The sequence below is a fragment of the Megascapheus bottae genome, chromosome 4 (assembly GCF_031878675.1).
Source record: "Megascapheus bottae isolate mThoBot1 chromosome 4, mThoBot2.hap1, whole genome shotgun sequence".
NCBI lineage: Eukaryota > Metazoa > Chordata > Mammalia > Rodentia > Geomyidae > Megascapheus > Megascapheus bottae.
The window spans coordinates 64,388,468-64,407,669 of record NC_143512.1 but is presented as its reverse complement, the minus strand read 5'-3'; the positions used below and the strand labels follow the sequence as shown (position 1 = coordinate 64,407,669).

Here is a 19,202-nt window from a genome sequence, read left to right as displayed (position 1 = left end):
TAGTGTGCTTGCCTAGCATGCACGGAGACCCAGGTTCGATTCCTCAGTACCACATACATAGAAAAAAAGCTGGAAGTGGTCCTGAAGCTCAAGTGGCAGAGCTCTAGCCTTGAGAAAGTTCAAGAGCTCAAGCCCAAGACTGGCCAAAAAAAAAAAAATGTACATTAAAGAAAAATAAACTTTGGTGTATGATACTGTATATAAGAAGTATGGTTGTGAGGGAAGACAATTATTGCTAATTTCTGGGGAATTCTAAGCCTGAAAACAAGCAAAACAAAACAAAATTTAAAAGTTCATCATACATTGTCATTGAGTTTACAATTTAAAATCTAATGAACTATAACTTAGTTACCACTAAAGCAACCACATAATATATGTGTGTGTGTTTTGTGTGTTTTATATAAAGATTTATAAATGTAAGCAAACAAGAATCTACCTGAAAATTTTTCATCTTCTTTCACAGGTAACTGGGAGTGTCTCAGTATTTCTCTTACTAGCTGATCACATAATCCTTGAGCATCATTTAAATTATAACTATAAAGGTAGCAATATAAGAGAGAAAGATAATAGCGTATCTGAAGAAAACATGTCCTTCTTCCTTCTGGAAAAAGAAAAGAATTAAAATTACCTTAAGAGCATGTAAGAGAATTTTTGTCAATTAATAGCACATTGAAATATATAGTGAAAATTCATCAAGCTATATCTGTTTTATCTTCAATAAGAATTTTTTTAAAAACAGGTAAGCAATACTTCATTCTTTTTCATTTTAAATTCTGAATGATTTTCTTTCACAAAGTCCTATGATGACTAAGATTTTATGAAAAGAAATAGCACTAATGTCCATTAATAACTTTATTTTTTGTAAGATGTTGGCCTTGAACTCTGGGCCTGGGCACTGACCCTGAGTTCTTCAGCTCAAGGCTACTGCCCTACCCCTTGAGCCACAGGGTCACTTCTGGTTTTTGATGGTTTACTGGAGTTAAGAACCTCATAGACTTTAGTGCTTGGGCTGGCTTTGACCAATGATCCTCAGATCTCTGCCCCTGAGTAGCTAAGATTACAGGCGTGAGACACCAATGCCCAGCTAAAATTATTTTTGAGCACTGTAGCAAGTTAATATATTTTCTTAACAATATTATGATACAAATCATTTTTTAATGCCCTACCTTTCTCTTGGGTTTCTTGTAGAGCCTTTTTCCATAGTTGAACAGACTTTTCATATGCTCCTAATAGAAAACACTCTTCACCTAAGAATTATAGCAAACAGGTATTCATAATTGGATAAATTTACAAAAGCTTACTTTGTTTTAAAATTCATTAAATACAATTCAGCTGGAAATTATTTTGAAAATCAAATAATTACAACCAATTACAAAATCAAAGCTGTAGATTATTTCACTTATTCATAATTAGAAGTTGGTTATAAGATACTGACCATTGATAGATGTAAGTCGTAGGTCTTGGTTCAAGCCATCTCCAGCAGTCTGTAAGTTAGCTTGTATATGACATAACAGGGATTTGACAGTAGACACTTCATGTGTCATCTTTTCCTTTAACTGTCTGTCACATGCAGAAATTTGTTGACTTAATTGTGCTTGATACCATAAAGCGTTTTTGTACAGTATTCTCCAGAGAGCAACCAATCTGTACACAAAATTAGGTATGCATCAAAACCGAATTTCACACTAATGGTAAAAATAACTTTCATCCACTTTATGGCTCATTCTTTTCATCACTGATAAAACAATACTTTGTTATAAAATGTAATTGCTTGATTTAAATGCAATTCAAAATCCAACCATCAAAAACAAGTACTGATTTGTAAAACTATTGTCATACAAGTTTCTTATGTGCTATCAGCTTGCTTCCTCATGACAGGATTCCTATAACTTGACCCTTATCTACAGTCTGGCCTTTTACTAGTTAATTGGAGATAAAGAATCTTTTTTGCAGGCTGGCTTCAAACCATGGTCCTCTGATATCATCTTCCTTAGTTTGTTAGGACTGTAGTTATGAACTAGTAACACTAGCGGTTTTAACAGTTTGCCTAGCATGCACAAAGACACAGGTTTGATTCCTCGATACCATATATATAGTTTAAAAAGCTGAAAGTGGCCAGGAGTTTGGCCTAGTGGTAGAGTGCTTGCTTAGCATGTACAAGGACCTGGATTTGATTCCTTGGTACCACATACATAGAAAAAAGCCAGTAATGGTGCTGAGGCACAAGTGGTAGAGCTCTAACCTTGAGAAAAAGACCAAGGACAGTACTCAGGCCCTGAGTTCAAGCCCAGGACTGGCAAAAAAAAAAAATCTTAATAAATAAATAAATAATAAAATAAAAAGCTGAAAGTGGTGCTGTAGCCCAAGTGGTATAGTGGTAACTAGCCTTGAGAAAGCTCAAGGACAATGTTCAGGCTCCCAATTCAACCCAGGACTAACAACAAAAAAAAAGTTTCCAGTTTAAGTTCTGGAGTTAGTACTAACAATTGCATAAACAAAAATACAGTAAGAAACACAAGCTGGGCGCACACCTGTAATCCTAACTACTCAGGAGCCTAAGATCTAAGGATTGCAGTTCAAAGCCAGCCCAAGTGCTAAAGAACATGAGACTCTTATCTTCAATTAACCACTAGAAAACCATAACTGGAACAAGATAGAGTGAGAGTGAGAGAGTGGGAGGAGGGAAATGGGGCAAAAACATAAGAAGGGGTATCAATGTGTGAGAAGTAATGCACCTACTATCTGGCAAATGTAACTGTAACTCCTCTATACCCCAACAATAAAATTTTTTTTTAAAAAAAGAAAAAAAACAACAGAAGTGGTGCTGTGGTTTAAGGGGTAGGGCTATAACCTCGAGCTGAAGAACTCAGGGACAGAGTCCAGAACCAGAGTTCAAGCTCCACGACATAAAAAGAAAAAAAAAAACCAAAACACCCACAAAACTGCACACTTTAGGATGGGTGAATTTTTCAGATTTTTAGTGGCTTTTTTTTTTTAAGTTCATGATTACCTGTGACCTGGCTTTTGAAGATTGCATGCTTGAGGATGAATTCTGAAAGATGAGTTCCAAGACCTATTTTCCTGAGAACTATTATCTTGCAACATTTGAAAAACAGGTATCATTAGTGACTCTTGATCCGCTGTCCTTCCATCAACTGACATGGAAATAACAGCAGGTTCAAGATTATATATGCAGTTTAATTTTTCAGCGACCATTTGGAGTAAATAAAAACAGGCTAAAAGTTTCTCTGAGAATAACTGATTCTTCTGTTGCTGAGTCAACAAAAGTTTGACAGTATTTGAGGTCAGCTTTATCAAATGTCCTATATCTTGTTTGTATCTCATATCCCAATTCTGGATGGATAAGCACTGATGAAAAAGTTGAAAGATACAACATACCCATGTACTATGTTTAAGGCTTTTGCTTAAAAAAGAATCAAGTTTGGGGAAAGGACAGTTTATAAACTGAAGAAGGTGGAAAAAATGAGTGATGCAAGCTACTGTGTAATTCAACATTATTTTTTTTTCAGGCACATGTTTTGAAATTCCTATAGTCCAGGCTGCAAGCAGGTTTTTCTGGATAGAATTCAGATCTGTGATGGCTTGGTCAGTAGTCATGGCATCATCCTTTGCATGTATTGTATCAAACATAGATGCGAATTCCAATCTCCCTTCACTGGCACTGCTAAAGAGTGAGCTATTTTTTTGGTGATAAAAAGGAAATGAGTTGCTTGCAAACTGTTTGTCTTCATTAGTTTCTTCTGCTTCAAAATCCTGAACATGAGGGGGGAAAAAAATAATAGTACCAATTAAGCCTTATTCACAGAATCACTGGTGTTCTTAACTCTCTCTTCCCTTTAACAAGAGAAAAAAATGTGTTTCTTAGAAGAAGGCCAATATTCAACTTATTAAGTACCTGAGAGTCTGCTGTTTTTTCATGTAATTTCATTGTTTCTTCAGCCAGCAAAAATCTTGGAATAGCAGAATCAATTGGGTTTTCAATTCCTTGGTGTTTTAGCAAACTGGACCTTAGGGAATCCAGTGATCGTAAATTCAGCCCTTTGCTTTTTGGCTATGGAGGAAAAGATAAAAGATTTTTCAGAGCAACATTTTGTAAGTCTATTACAAGCAAAAAGTTCAGTTTTCTGTATATAATGAAAGGATATTTATTGTCAGTCTAGTTTTAACTTTTTTTTTTTTTTTTGCCAGACCTGGGCTTGAGCTCAGGGCCTGAGCACTGTCCTTGGATTTTCTCAAGGATAGAGCTCTACCACCCTCAGCACCACTTCCAGCTTTCTTCTTCTATGTATATGGTACCAAGGAATTGAACCCGGGTCTTCGTGCATGCTAGACAAGCACTCTACAACTAGGCTAAACTCCCAGATGTTTTAACTTTGAAAGGAATAGGAAGGCAATTTTTTGCCAATGATAATCAAAAGCCACATACCTTAGATGATGTCACACTCTCATATATTTTCTCAAGCCTCTGGGTTGAATCAAGTAACAGTGATCTCATGAGCAAGGATGGAGACAGGTTATCAAGAAAGCGAAGGGTTGTAATCATATATCCATCAGAAACAATGAGGTAGGGTAAACGTGAGTGTGCGTTTATAGAAAATCTCTGTCTCAGAGGGTCACTATCAGAAACTGATGAGTCAACAGGATTATTTGAATCTTGAAATGTAAACTGCTGTGGTCTAATAAACAAACATGAAAATATAAGAATCAGTAAGAGAAAAATCCTAAAGGAAGCAATAATATTATTCCAAAGAAAAAGATAAATAAAAATGTTACAGAATGATGTGAAACATATCTAAAACATTAAGTGTGTAAACCTACATACATACATACATACATGTGTGCACATGTATATATATGCATATATATGCCAGGAAAATATAATACTGTTTTATTTGTAAGCATGCATGCACGCATGCATATGTATATATATATGCATATATATGCCAGGGAAATATAATATTGTTTTATTTGTATGCTATACATATTTCATAAAAGAATGAAGGCAGTCATTTTTATAGTAAGAAGTTAAATAGTTCACTTTGCTGTTAATATATGTTTAAATATACTTATAGAAATGTTAACATGTGTTTATACTTATAGGAATATAAGTATGAGCTATCAGCATAATTGCTATTAAAGAGGAGAAAGAAAAGAAACTAGGAAGAAACTTCAAGTCAGGTGTCAGCTACTCAGGAGGATGAGATGTGAGGATTGAGGTTCAAAGCCAGTCTGGGCATGAAAGTCCCAGAGACTCTAATCTCCAATTAAGCACCAGGAAACCAGAAGTGGTGCTGTGATTCAAAGTGATAGAGCAGTAGCTTGAGCTGAAGAGCTCCAGAACAATGCCCAGGCCCAGAGTTCAATCTCCATGACCAAAACTTCAGGGAAACTTCAGAGAGAATGGAGGTGGATAAAAATGGTAGTGGATAAAATTTTATCAGTTTAAAATTAGATTTGAGTAAGTTTCTATATAGATAGATATACTTATATATAATTATATTTATATATTTATATATATTTACATATAGGTATACTTATACATTATACTTTTGTAAGTACAGATATGATATATATATGTATAGTTATGATGCTGATTACTTAATATGACTGCTTGGTAAGTATGAGGCTTTATACATATTCACAGAGATGAACCATCAAAATATATTGTAACTTTTTCTACTTAGAAAACTGTTCAAATATAGACTTTGGGCAGGAGATGTAGCTCAGTGGTAGAGTGCGAGTACTGAATTCAATCACTAAAACTGCAATAAAATAAATACAAATAAGTTGCAGATAATTCAAATACAGAATTTTGTATTAATCAAATGATGAACAATAGGAGATTGGTTAATTATAAAATGTACAAACTAGGGCCAGAAGTTTGGCCTAGTGGTAGAGTGCTTGCCTAGCGTGCACAAAGACCTAGGTTTGATTCCTTGGTACCACATACATAGAAAAAGCTGGAAGTGTTGCTGTGGCTCAAGTGGTAGAGCTCTAGCCTTGAGAGAGCCCAAGGACATATGGATGATTGGACAGAACACTCTATCCTACCTGGATATAACAGACTTTCCTACCTGGGCTGATTTGAACCATGATCATTAGCCTATAGGCATGAACCATTGGTGCCCAGCAATACACTCAAATGCTCATGATCATATCTGAGAACAGGATTATGACTCTTTTTCTAGACTACTTAGTCTTATAACGTGATTTTTGGAGTCTGTGTGTGCCAGTCCTGAAGTTTGAACTGAGAACTTGGGTGCCACTGCAGCCTGCCTGGCTAATATAACATGATTTTTTTTTAAATTAACAATATCTTATTAGTTCTGTAATTAGACAAAAACAATTAATATTGAAAGTCTCTAAAATACTAGTAGAGAAGAATGTAAAGTAATTCTGATATATATTAATTGGACTATAGAATATAAGGAAAAAAATTGTGTGTGTGTGTGTGTGTGTGTGTGTGTGTGTGTGTGTGTATTTATGCCGTTACTGAGGCTTGAACTCAGGGCTTGGGTGCTGTTGCTGTTCTTTAGCTTTTTTGCTCAAGGATATCATTCTATCACTTGAGCCACAGCTTTACTTCCAGCTTGCTGGTGGTTAACTGAATAGTCTGTCAGATCTGACTGAATGCACTGGCTTTGAATCACAATCCTTAGATCGCAGACTCCTGAGTAGCTAGGATTATAGGTGTGAGCTACCGGTAGCCAGTGGAAAAAATACTTTTACTTTACAAAGGAATTTATCATTAACAAAGACACAACATCCTTTGTTTCTTTGGCCTATTTTGTCCTAAAAATAGCTTTCTATTCATGTCTAGCTACATACAAGAAAATCAACACCAATACTAAAAAATACCTGATCACATACTTTAAGTTAGAACTATGCTTAATGATTTATAATTATGTAATATTTTACATAATTCCCTCAACCCTAAAAGACACTTACTGTCGAACTCATTTCACAAGAAAAACAAATAGAAACTCAAAGAATTAACTCATACATACAAGTTATAGACAGAAAAACAGTATTTGACTCTCACACAAGTTATAGGTTAAAAAAAAAACAAAACGTATTTGACTCTTAGTATGACTGGCTTCAAAGCCAAACTGGTATCTCATCTTGCAATTTAAAATTACAACGTGGTAAATTCTAAAGTCATCTATCCATTAGCAACAACTTTTGCCCTTTGGAAAAAGGTTAAATCCATGATTCAGGTTAGTTTTGAGTAATTAACTTATTTAAAGGGTCATCATTTATAAGAGTAAATGTCAAATCATATTTTATCATCTTTTTCTAATTTTTGCCAGCCCTGGGGCTTGAACTCAGGGCACGTCCATGGGCATTCTCAAGGTTAGAACTCTGCCACTGGAACCACAGCACTACTTCTGGCTTTTTCTGTGTATGTGGTACTGAGAAATCAAACCTGGGACTTCATGCATGCTAGGCAAGGATTCCATGACTAAGCCAAACTCTCGGCCCTGATATTTTTTTCTAAAGAATATTTAGCACTACTGAATATTCAAATAGCTTATACTTACATAGTTACAATGGCAAATTTTCACCAGGATTAAGCCACATAAAGAAATAGAAGAAAACTATAAATAAGAAGCACAAATATTGAGGTGATAGACCCAAAGAAAGAAAAAGATAATTTGACAGACAATATGTTTAAAACATAGTAACAGCAGTATCTCAAGAGAGAGTTTCTTCTGTGAATAAACTAAAGCAATTCAAATGTCTCACCTATATGTAATTAGTGGATGAAGAGGAATAAATTCTGCTGGTCCGAGTTCTATAGAGCAACCGAATGTAACTAATGTTAGCAATTCACCTAGGCAAGTTAATACAACCAGGGAACCACGTTTTAACACACAAGCCAGAAAAAGACTATTGTGTGTCCAGCTGATGTCGCCTACCCAATAGGACCTAGAAAGGGCAAGAGACATGTTAGGAAAGATTCTACAATCTCTTTTGACAATTTATAATAAACTATTTCAAGCAAGGTTGAAACACTTCAAAAGCGGACAGCAGCCTGTATTATATACATGTATAAGGTTGTCACAATGAAATAAGGGTAGTAGGCAACAGTTACAGACATTACATGAATTTTATGCATACATAGCTACTACAAAACAATGTCTTTATATTTTTAAGCAATTCAGAAATGAAAATACTGTCTGAGTTGAACTGTTTTGTCATTCACATTTTAATTAGAATAAATTGTAATCCTTCAAGACTTCACAATCAAGATCCATTAACAGGTTTAAAACCATGTCTGTTCTCTCAGAAGCTTGCTGGAGTCCTACTAAAGAGCAGGTGCTTCTTCCAAAGCTGTCACTGTTAATAACTTCTTTTATTTTATGGTACTATGCTTTCAACCCAGGACCTTGTGCTTTCTAAGTTGGTCTTCTACTACTTGAGCCATACCTCCAGTTCAACTTTTTGTTGGGTTATTTTCAAGATAAAAAATCTAACAAGTTTTTCTGCCTGTGAGAGGACTTGAATCATTATTCTCCAGACATTTCAGTAGCTAGGATTACAAGTATGAGGTACCCTGTCCTGCAAAGATGATCTTTACATTATCTAATCTTATATGGATCCTACTTTGCCGCTCCTAACACCAGTGCTGCTATTCATCCCTATCCCGTCCTTCTCCTGAGGACATGTGTTTCCTATGCAGGCCTAGACCTGTTCATTTTGGTCTGTACAATGAAGCTCTACTTATTCCTGATTCCATTTTTCCTAAAGAGATATAAAAGTAACAAAAAGATGGAATGTAACTCTAGCACTTGGGAGGCTGAGACTGGAGAATTTTCAAATTCAAGGCCAACATCAGCTATGTAAGAAAATCCTATCTCTCCTCTTTCCCACAAACATAAAAAGAGAAAGAAAAAAATATATATATAATCTGTCTCATATCCTAAGTCCTTTCTTAGAGTATTGAAGGTTTTCTTGGTAGAAAGTAACTTTTAGGATTCACCAAGCACAAGTGCTAGCATTAAGCTGTATTCTTTATCTAAGTGATATTTACAAACCTATTAAAGCCATAGATTTCTTAAGTAATGGAAAATAAAAATACTACTCAGAAATACAGGATTTCATACCTGAGAAGCGTAGCTGGCACCATGGGATTCTTATTGCTACATCCTTTAAGACTTCCACAGAGAGTAACAAAATTCACTGTATTTATAAATAATACCTGAGTTGCCTAGGAGGAAAAAAAAAACCCTACAAGGTCATTAAAATTTTACTGTAACATTACTTACAACATTCCCAGAGACTTTTTATTATATTAGTAAAGTATATAGAGAATCTTCTCCAACCGGTCAATGTTGACCCCTTTAGCTCTGCAGCTCTTTTGTTTTTCCCTACTGCACCTGAAGTACCTCATTTCCCATGGTTATTTCTATGCTTTGTTTCTCTTCACTAAATTGTTCAAGACAGCCTCAGACTTGTGGTCCTACTGCTTTTTCTTCCCAACCAGCTGAAATAATACACACTATGTTCTATTGTACCTGGCTCTGATTCCTCCTTTACCTAGAGCTTGAACTCTGGGCCTGGGCAGTGTCCCTGTGGTTTTTTTGCTAGTACTCTATCACTTGAGCCACAGTGCCACTTTTGGCTTTTTCTGAGTAGTTTACTGGACATAAGATTCTCATGGACTTTCTTCCCTGGGCTGGCTTTTTTTTTTTTTTTTCAGATCTCAGCCTTCCAAGTAGCTACCAGCACTTGGCCCTCTTTTTTATTTATTTATTTTGCCAGTCCGGGGGCTGGAACTCAGGGCCTGCGCACTGTCCTTGGGCTTTCTCAAGCTAGAGCTCTATCACCTAAGCCACAGCACCACTTCTGGCTTTTTGTCTGTGTATGTGGTACCAGGAATCAGACCTGGGTCTTCATGCATGCTAGGTAAGCACTCTACCACTTGGCTACACTCCCAGTCCTCTTTTTTACTTTTTAAAAATTATCATTATTAAGAATATTGTTACTATGTAGCCCACACTGGCCTTGTCATCACTAGGCACTATAAAAGCCAGGCTGACCTCCTGACTGGCTTTCATTAGCCTCCTGAGTGCTAGAATTACAGGCCTGCACTGCCAGCCAGGATTTCTCTTCCTTTTTCAAGACCAGCATCTAGACATTATGGCGGCTAATTAAAATAACTTTAACAACCCCCAGTGTACTAAAAAGCCAAATAAAAGAACATAAAAATACCATCAAGAACAATAAAAGAAAACTACCTTCAGGAAAAAATGAAATCTCAAAATGGGAATAAATTCCTTCTTTCCTGGATTCCTTCCCATGACAGATCCTATTTACTGACCTTTGGGTCTTTCTGATTTAAAGTTACTGCAAGGGTAAGGCCATCTTTTGAAAAGGCAGAAACCAGAGCTCCTCTTGACTTTACTGGTTCACATTTAGGATTCAGATTACAAAGAAGACAGTCTCGTTGTGCCCAATGAACGTGGAATGGCAATGAACTAAGAAAGCAATAATTGAAAATAAAAAGTATTATAATTTTCCCTTCTGTATTATTATTCATTTGTTTCTAAGATGAGGTCTTGCTATGTTGCTCAGGTTGCCCTAGAACTACTGGGCTCAATATTCCTGTCTTAGCTTCCCAATTTCCTACACATAACACACTGAGCCCAACTCATATAGTAACATTGAAATAGATACAGTTTATAGAAAAAAATTAAAAGGTACACCTAAATTCCCAGAGACACTTTTATACTTAAGAGACTAGGCTCTGGTTTTAATCCCCAGTAGAGAGGGAGGAAGGAAAAGGCAGAGGGAGAAAGAGGGGGGTAGGGGAAGAAGAAAAATAAAAGAAAGAAAAAAGAGGGAGAGGGAGAAAAATTCACAGCAAGAGGGAAACGGAAGAGAAACAAGAGGGAAAAACAGGGAAAAAAACCACTGTTATTTGGTATAAATAATATATGGTGACAAAATTGTGAAAAAACAGCAGAGTGAGAACTCTTTAGACTGTGTCAATTTACTACATTTCATGAGTGATAGGCATATATTATTACATATACATATCTATCTATCTATCTATCTATCTCTCTCTCTATATATATATATTACCACAGTCTACTTAACTGTATCTTTAAAATTTATTCATTTTCACTCAGGAGGAGCATAAGTTTGTGGCCAGCCTGTGTGACATACCCTGTCTCAAACTTAACAGAGAAAAGGTTTGTTCTTTTTATTTTATATAAATCGTCTTCAATACCATTGGCAATAAAAAATAAAATTCTTAACCAGGCATGGTGGCTCACGCCTATAATCCTAGCTACTCAGGAGGCTGAGATCTGAGGATCAAGCCAGCCCAGGCACAAAAGGACCTGAGACTCTTATCTCCAATTAACCTGTAGAAAACTGGGAAATGGGGCTTAGCTCAAGGGTAAGGTGGTAGACTTGAGCTGAAGAGCTCAGAGATAACAAACGGGACCAGAGGTAGGGTAGTAACATTGAGCTGAAGAGCTCAGGGACAAGACCCAGGCGAGATCAAGCCCCATGATCCACAAAAAAAAAAAACAAAAAAAAAAAAAACACTTTTTTTTTTTATGAAGTCTCTACTATTTTAATTCAGTTATTCCCAATTTTTAAAATAGCATTGGAAAACTTCTGAAATCACATAATCTTCAAATAGCATTCTTGGTAATATCATAGAATATATCTGTTCCTGTGATTTACAATGTTTTTGAATTTATAGCTGTACTATTTAGTAAATAATAATAAATGTTTTAAATATGTATTCACTGAGAATCAAGCAAATTTAAAATCAATTAAAAAAAAACCAGGAAACACTAGTACTACATGTATATGACAAGTAGTATGTGTTTTTCTGGGTGCTGGTAGCTCAAAAGCCTGTAATCCTAACCATTCAGGAGGCTGAGATCTGAGGGTTGCAGTTCAAAGCCAGCTCAGGCATGAAAGCCTATGGGTCTCTTCTCTCCAATTAACCATCTGAAAACCAGACATGGTGCTGTGGCTCAAAGAGATAGAGCAGGAGCCTTGAGCTGAAGAGCTCAGGGACAGCTTCAAGGTGGAGTTCAAGCCCCACCCAACCAACCAAATTTTTTTTTTTCTTTTCTTAAGCCTGAAGTCAATGGCTCCAGTCTGAGATCTGAGAACAGTAGGTCAAAGCCAGATGGTAGTTGGAACAGATGAATCCATGAAAATTCTTTATTTCAGCCATTACCTCTCTCTTGGCCTTTTGCTGGTTGATTGGAAATAAAGAATTTCATGGACTTGTCTGTTCCATTTGACAAATGGCCAGAAGTGGAGTCAGGCTGAACTGGAAGAGCACTAGCCATGAGCAAACCTTCTACATTAAACATTTTAAATGAAATTTCAGAAAAAAGAATCTATAGAGCCTCAAGAACTAAAATTCATAAAAGCAGCATTTAAAAAATTGAAAGTAGGGGCCGAGAGTTTGGCCTAGTGGTTAAAGTGCTTGCCTAGCATGCATGAAGACCCAGGTTCGATTCCTTGGTACCACATACATAGAAAAAAGCTGGAAGTGGTGCTGAGGCTCAAGTGGTAGAGCTCTAGCCTTGAGAAAGTCCAAGGACAGTGCTCAGGCCCTGAGCCCAAGCCCAGGACTGGCAAAAAAAAAAAAAAAAATTGAAAGTATACATGGCCAAAAGATAATAGCATTTTTTTTCAGTACTGGACTGGTGTCCACTGCATAAGCCACACTTCCCACTTACTTTGGTGGGAGGAGGGGCACCACCAGGAACCTGGTATTTGTACTTGAAATCAAAGGCCTCAGCCAGCTTGCTTGCTGGCTAGTACTCTATCACTTGAACCATACCTCAAGCTCTGATTTTTGCTGGTTAATTGGATAAATAAGTTCTTGAGAACTAGTCTCTGCCTCAGCTGGCTTCACATCTCAATTCTCCATGGCCAAATGTCTTCACTAGCAAGTATGACAGACATGAGCCTGGCACCTGGCCTGTTTTTGTTTTTGAGACAGGATCTTGCTATAGTCCAGGATGGTCCAAACTCTATGTAGTCCAGGATGACTTTGAACTCTATCTTCCTGCACAGTCTCCTTCCTGAGTGATATCACTACTATACTTTCCTTGATTTAATGTTTTAAGAGGGATAGAAATTAGGGAGAACAAAACATTTACCTCACCTTATAGGTGTAAATACATTCTCATGCCACCAAATCGCTAGAAATGTTAACTTCAGGCATTCCCCAGAATAAAAAGTAAACGAACACAGGCAGCAGTCTCCTAATAACTGTAGATAAAGTTAACATGCTTCGGTATAAAATTAATTTGAAAGAAAACCAATATATAAAATATATTTCTCAGGGCCTAAGTACTTTCCTTTCACATTTTGTTCAAAGCTAGCATTCTGCCACTTGAACCACAGTGCCACTTCCTGCTTTTTCTGTGTACATGGTACTTAGGAATCGAACCCATAGCTTTGTGCATGGGAGGCAAGCATGCTACCACTAGGCCACACTCCCGGCCCTAAGTTATTTTAAAAGGATGCTCTATTGGGCCAGGGGTTTGGCCTTGTAATAGAGTGCTTGACCAACATGCACGAGGATCCAGGTTCAATTCACTGGTACCACATACATAGAAAAAAGCTGGAAGTGGTGCTGAGGCTCAAGTGGTAGACATCTGGCCTTGAGAAAGTCCAAAGATATTGCTCAGGCCCTGAGTTCAAGCCCAGGACTGGCAAAAAAAAAAAAGGAAGGATGCTCTATCATTTACTGTGGCTATAACTGAAAAAGAAACATAGTTATTTCTCTCTCCTTTTATAGTTTTATATTATTTATATTGTACACTACCCTAATGCAGCTAATAACAGAGCTCCAAAATGTAATCTCCAAACAAAAGCAAGGTAGGCAATAGCTGTTGGCCCCTACAAATTACCATGCAGTACTTTTAATATTTCATTCCCAATTAATGAATATATTATTTCTATTATTAAATACCACCAGTTATAAGTTAATAAGTTACAAAACAAATTATCTTTTAAGTGAAGGAAAAGGAAAATAAGTGCTACTGTCAAACTACTTTTAATATTTTCTTTAAATATGTCACAATACAGTATCTTTTCAATACAGTAAATTTATAACTATTGCAACAAGTAGTAGGGATTAGGGACATAGAACTATGCCACTAAACCCTTCATTAAGCAGCTTTCCAAAAAGAGTCAATTTAGAGCCCAGGACCTCATCTTCTACCACATTCTGTTTCATTTGGATTTTACCTCATTTTTTATAAAAACAGCATTCACCACAGCCTCTTTATCTTCAGTAGAAGGTAAAAGAAATGCTTCTTCTGGCATGATCTGGAACCACTGACCCACTAGTGAGAGGCTTTTTGAAGAGAAGATGTTCTTTGACTCCAAATATTCCCAAAGAAATATGCTTCCAGAACATGTTACCAAGAGAACTCTTTCCCCATTTCCAGATACATACAAGTACAATCTTGAAGAGTTTTCTAAGAAAATAAGAAAATTAATTCTTTAAAGTCTGAATTCTCTCAAGAAAGCATATTGTTGCAATAAAAAAAAGCCCAAATTATGCTATCATTCAGACTGTCAAAACCGAGGTGCTACTAGTAAATTAAAAGTACAAATAAATGAATTACAGAAATGTAAACTAGGTTCTGCTGGAATTAATATGAATGGGAACAAGAAGGGTAAAAGAAAGAAAAAAGGAGGTAAAAATGTTCAAAGTACTTTATATATATTTATGAAAATAGAACTGTAAAATCTGCTAAAATTGTTTTAAGAAGAGGAATGAGAAAAGTTGAAGGAAAGTGACAGAAGGTGTAAATTTGATCAGAGCACACAGTAGCATGTATGGAAATACCACAACTAATATATACTAATAAAAAGTAAAGTTTGGGCCAGGAGTTTGGAAGTGTAGTCTAGTGGTAGAGTGCTTGCCTAGCATGCATAAAGACCCAGGTTCAGTTCCTCAGTACCACATACAAAGAAAAAAAGCCAGAAGTGGTGCTGAGGCTCAAGTGGTAGAGCATTAGCCTTGAGAAAGCCCAAGGACAGTGCTCAGGCCCTGAGTCCAATCCCCAACTGGCAAAAAAAAAAAAAAAAAAAAAAAAAAAAGTAAAGTTTAAAAAAGTACAATAACATTAACACCTATCAAATATTCATTATTCAACATTAGAAACTAATTGTTACTATAGCAGCGCTAGGCATACCGGACTTTTCTTCTTCACATTGAACCTAAGTATCACAGATCAAAACAACAAAAAAACAAAACAAAACAAACAAACAAAAAAACCCCAGCAGGTGCGGTGGCTCACGCCTGTAATCTTAGCTACTTGAGGCTGAGATATGAGGACCGAGGTTCAAAGCCAGCCCAGGCACTAAAGTTTCTGGAACTCTTAGCTCCAGTTAACCACTAGAAAACAGGAAGTGGCACTGTGGCTCAAGGGATAGGATGGTGGCCTTGAGCTGAACAGCTTAGGGACAACGCCCAGGCCCAGAGTTCAAGCTCCACAACCAACAAAAAAAACTTAAAACATAAAAATATATACTGACCCATGTACAGAACTACATTTTCAAAACAGTCACAGGAAAATATTTCATCCTATTTTCCTTCTGTTTTTCCCATACAATCCAATTTAAACCAAAATTGCCTACCTACTGTAGCTTTAATTACTTCTTTAGGCTTTTCAGTTACTTGTATAGTTTTCAACCAATCTTCATCCTTGTTCCAAAGGAAAAGCTCCCCTGTAGTGAGCACTCCAACCAGCCAGGCATCTGTTAAAAAAATAAATGTAATTCTTAACCTGAATCTCCCTTACCATCACCCTAAATTATTAAAAACTCACTTATCTAGTCTTTTGAAAATACAAATATTACTTAACCATTACTGGATGTTGACAGGACAAAAATGTCCTTCAAAAAGGGCTGTAGACTAGGAATCTTCTTTTTTGTTCTTCCAGATACCAAATTAATTTCATTTATGAATTTATCATCCAAAAGAAAAACAGCTTCATTTGCCTATGAGAAAAGACATGTAAATGACATGTAAATGACTTCAGTGATCCCAGAAGTTAATTCAATCTCTTGATTAAATTATGGCAGAAAGGAAAACAAAATAAAGTTTAAGAAAAATTTATATCACAGTCAGGTGATATCCTACAGTATCTTAAACTTGTCATTCAAAAAAACAAACAAAAACAAAACAAAAAACTTGTCATCCTTTCTAAAACCTGAAGGCTGGAAGTATTACTCAACTGTAGAGTGCTTGCCAAGCATGTCTGGGTTCTAGTTCCAAAACCAAAAAGAAATAAATACCGCTTTAGAATTATTAAGTGAGGTAGTCAAATGGTTTATGTTTAGCTTTCTTTTTTCTTTTATTTTTTTTTTCTAGTCCTGGCGCTTGAACTCAGGGTCTAGGTACTGTCTGTGGGCTTTCCTCAAGTCTAGTGCTCTACCACTCGAGCCACAGCATCACTTCTGGCTTTTTTCTTTGTATGTGGTACTGAGGAATCAAACCCAGGGGTTCATGCATGCTAGACAAGCACTCTACTCCTAGGCTACGCTCCCAGCCTCTCTTTAAAATTAAACATTATAAGCATGTCTTCCAATTTATCTATCCCAAATAGGTTATCTTAATGTGTAATCTCTTACTATTAACAGAATGAGAAAGAGTTTATACATTATTTCCTTTGACCATCATGAATATGTCTTTGGAAATTCATAAACACTTTGATCAGTTGGATCCTAGAAACAGCAGGCAGTGAAATGCAAATCAAATAACTCTTGAGTCTCCATCTCAAGAATTCAAACAAGTGCTATCAGTGATTTGAGGAAAAAGAGGCCCCCATCACACTGTTGGCAGGAATGCAAACTAGCATAACTACTATGGAAGGCAGTTTGGAAATCCTTGAAAAAAACTAAACACAGAACTACTCTATGATCCAGAAGCACCATTCCTGGGCATTTATCTAAAAGATTACAAGTCAGGAGACAGTAAAGTCACTTGGTACCCATGTTCACTACTGCCAACAGCAAAGTTATGAGAACCTCCAGCTATCCTTCAACAAGCAAATGGATCATATAAAATATGTACACATACATGCATATAACATTTATTTATGTTACAAATAGGCACGTATAATCGCATATGTGGATATATACATTATGTATATGTATGTATACATACATATAATGGAATTTATGTGACAATAGAACGCAGTATTTCACTGACTATTCTAGAAGTTCAGAAGATTAAATATTCTGCTTTAACATGTGCCATCTCAAACTATTTACACAAAATGAAAATAAAAATTTTTTGAAAGTTAAAAACTTTCTTCTAAACTAAACTAAAACTTTGTAGAAAAGCTGACTTCTTCATTATAATTTAAACACATCAGAAAAACAAAAGAAAAGAACCTGTTTAGGAGGCAGTAATCTTTCAAAATATGATGTATACCTCAATTTTACAGAAAAAAAAATACACATGTAATGTATATTAAATGGGTACAAATAAAGTAACTCTCACCTGTCCCAACCAGGAAATTCTTGGCCAGGGTTTTTTCTGTTTGATACTTGTTGATGTCAAAATTTCTAATCTTATTTCCATACTTGGAAAGTGATCAATGATGAATTAAGCCAAACCATAAGATCATGCTGAAAATAATAATAATAATCTTTACCATGCATTTTAATGATTATGAATAATAGTTATAATTAATTCATAAATATAAAAATTACTTTGTCAACAATTCAAATCAACTGTAAGTTAAAAAGTTGATAATTGCATCTTATATCTGAACCACTTAGGTGAAGTGTATTTGCAAGTTACCTTTCAGACAATGAAGATAAAGTGTATTTGCAAGTTACCTTTCAGACAATGAAGATAAATCTAAGAAGGATCACAATCATCAAGTTTCCATGTGGTTTGCCTTTCTCTGTAGTCAGACCTTCTCTTATCTCAGAGGCATTGTGTGTGACTTTGATACTTCTCCCATTTGGTACTGGGGTTTCTGCCTCCTGCTTTGAAGCTGGGCCAGATTTTGTGACTATTTTGACCAAGATAGTGCAATCAAGGTAATGCTACACATTTTCAAAAGGTAAATTATAAAAGGTAATTCAGTTTTTACCCTGCTCCTAGAGTAATATTTATGAAGACTCAATAACCATATAAACAGTCATCCAGCCTGGACCTGGAAGTGTAGCCTAGTGGTAGAGTGCTTGCCTAGCATGCATGAAGATCCGGGTTCGATTCCTCAGTACCACATACATAGAAAAAGACAGAGGTGGTGCTGTGGCTCAAGTGGTAGATCTCTAGCCTTGAGAAAGCCCAAGGACAATGCTCAAGCCCTGAGTTCAAGCTCTAGGACTGGCAAACAAACAAACAAAAAACAGTCACCCTACCCTCAGCCTAAATTATGAAAATGTCCAAATGAGCACATATAAGTGAAATCTGGTGAGGTATCACTGCTGGCTTTCTCACCTATAAACCTAGTTACCCAGGAGGCTGAGATCTGAGGATAACACTTCAAGCTTCAAAGCCAGCATGAACAGGAAAGTGTGACTTTTATCTACAATTAAAAAAAAAATCTACAGTGGGGGGTGGGTGGAGGGAAATGGGAACAAAGACATGAGAAGGGGTATCAATGTGTGAGAAGTAATGTGCCTATTGTCTGGTGAGTGTAACTGAAGCCGTTCTATACACTACCCTGACAATAAAAAAATTTAAAAATAGTACATTTATGCTCAAAAGAAAATTTTAAAATAGAAATGTGCTTAATAAAAGCACTAGCCTTGAGCAAAAAAACCTCAGGGATGATACCAGAGCCTCCCGAATTCAAGCCTTAAAACAAGTGTGCATGTGTATGCACACAGACAGCCACGGACCTGATGAAATCTTAAGATGCACTGAGAGATACCTAGAAAGCCTGGCCACCGACTGTGAAGGGTGGTTGTAGTTAGAGTCAAATAAGAGTGGAAAAGATACTCCAGCAGGGAGCCCCGAGGAGTACACGTGCAGCGTCAGAGCAGATCAGGGTGTTGTTGGAAGAATCTTGGAAGCACGAGCACCCATCCTGGAGCCCAACCGTGAAGAGGCACAGAAATCATTCTCCTCTCTGTCGTTCTCCCTTTCATGCTGGTAACCGGGGGTTTGAACCCAGGCACTCATGCTCTCACCTGACTTTTTTTTTTTTTTT

The 19,202-nt window shown here is 36.4% G+C and overlaps 1 protein-coding gene across 1 annotated transcript in view; it reads right to left on the bottom strand.

The window, feature by feature from the left end:
• The window catches only part of Cplane1 (ciliogenesis and planar polarity effector complex subunit 1), an 85,999-nt gene extending 68,340 nt beyond the window's left edge, over positions 1 to 17,659 (bottom strand). The window contains exons 1-14 of the mRNA XM_090332031.1: positions 17,534 to 17,659; positions 15,891 to 16,026; positions 15,664 to 15,783; positions 14,263 to 14,495; positions 13,172 to 13,278; positions 10,346 to 10,502; positions 9,129 to 9,232; positions 7,768 to 7,950; positions 4,448 to 4,697; positions 3,917 to 4,072; positions 3,011 to 3,774; positions 1,436 to 1,644; positions 1,167 to 1,247; positions 437 to 601 (exon numbers count right to left, since the gene is read on the bottom strand). Of these exons, the coding sequence (XP_090188157.1) occupies positions 437 to 601; positions 1,167 to 1,247; positions 1,436 to 1,644; positions 3,011 to 3,774; positions 3,917 to 4,072; positions 4,448 to 4,697; positions 7,768 to 7,950; positions 9,129 to 9,232; positions 10,346 to 10,502; positions 13,172 to 13,278; positions 14,263 to 14,495; positions 15,664 to 15,783; positions 15,891 to 16,026; positions 17,534 to 17,614 (2,746 nt within the window). The 5' untranslated portion in view covers positions 17,615 to 17,659. The remainder of the gene's footprint in view (positions 1 to 436; positions 602 to 1,166; positions 1,248 to 1,435; positions 1,645 to 3,010; positions 3,775 to 3,916; positions 4,073 to 4,447; positions 4,698 to 7,767; positions 7,951 to 9,128; positions 9,233 to 10,345; positions 10,503 to 13,171; positions 13,279 to 14,262; positions 14,496 to 15,663; positions 15,784 to 15,890; positions 16,027 to 17,533) is intronic.
• Between the last annotated feature and the right edge of the window lie 1,543 nt (positions 17,660 to 19,202).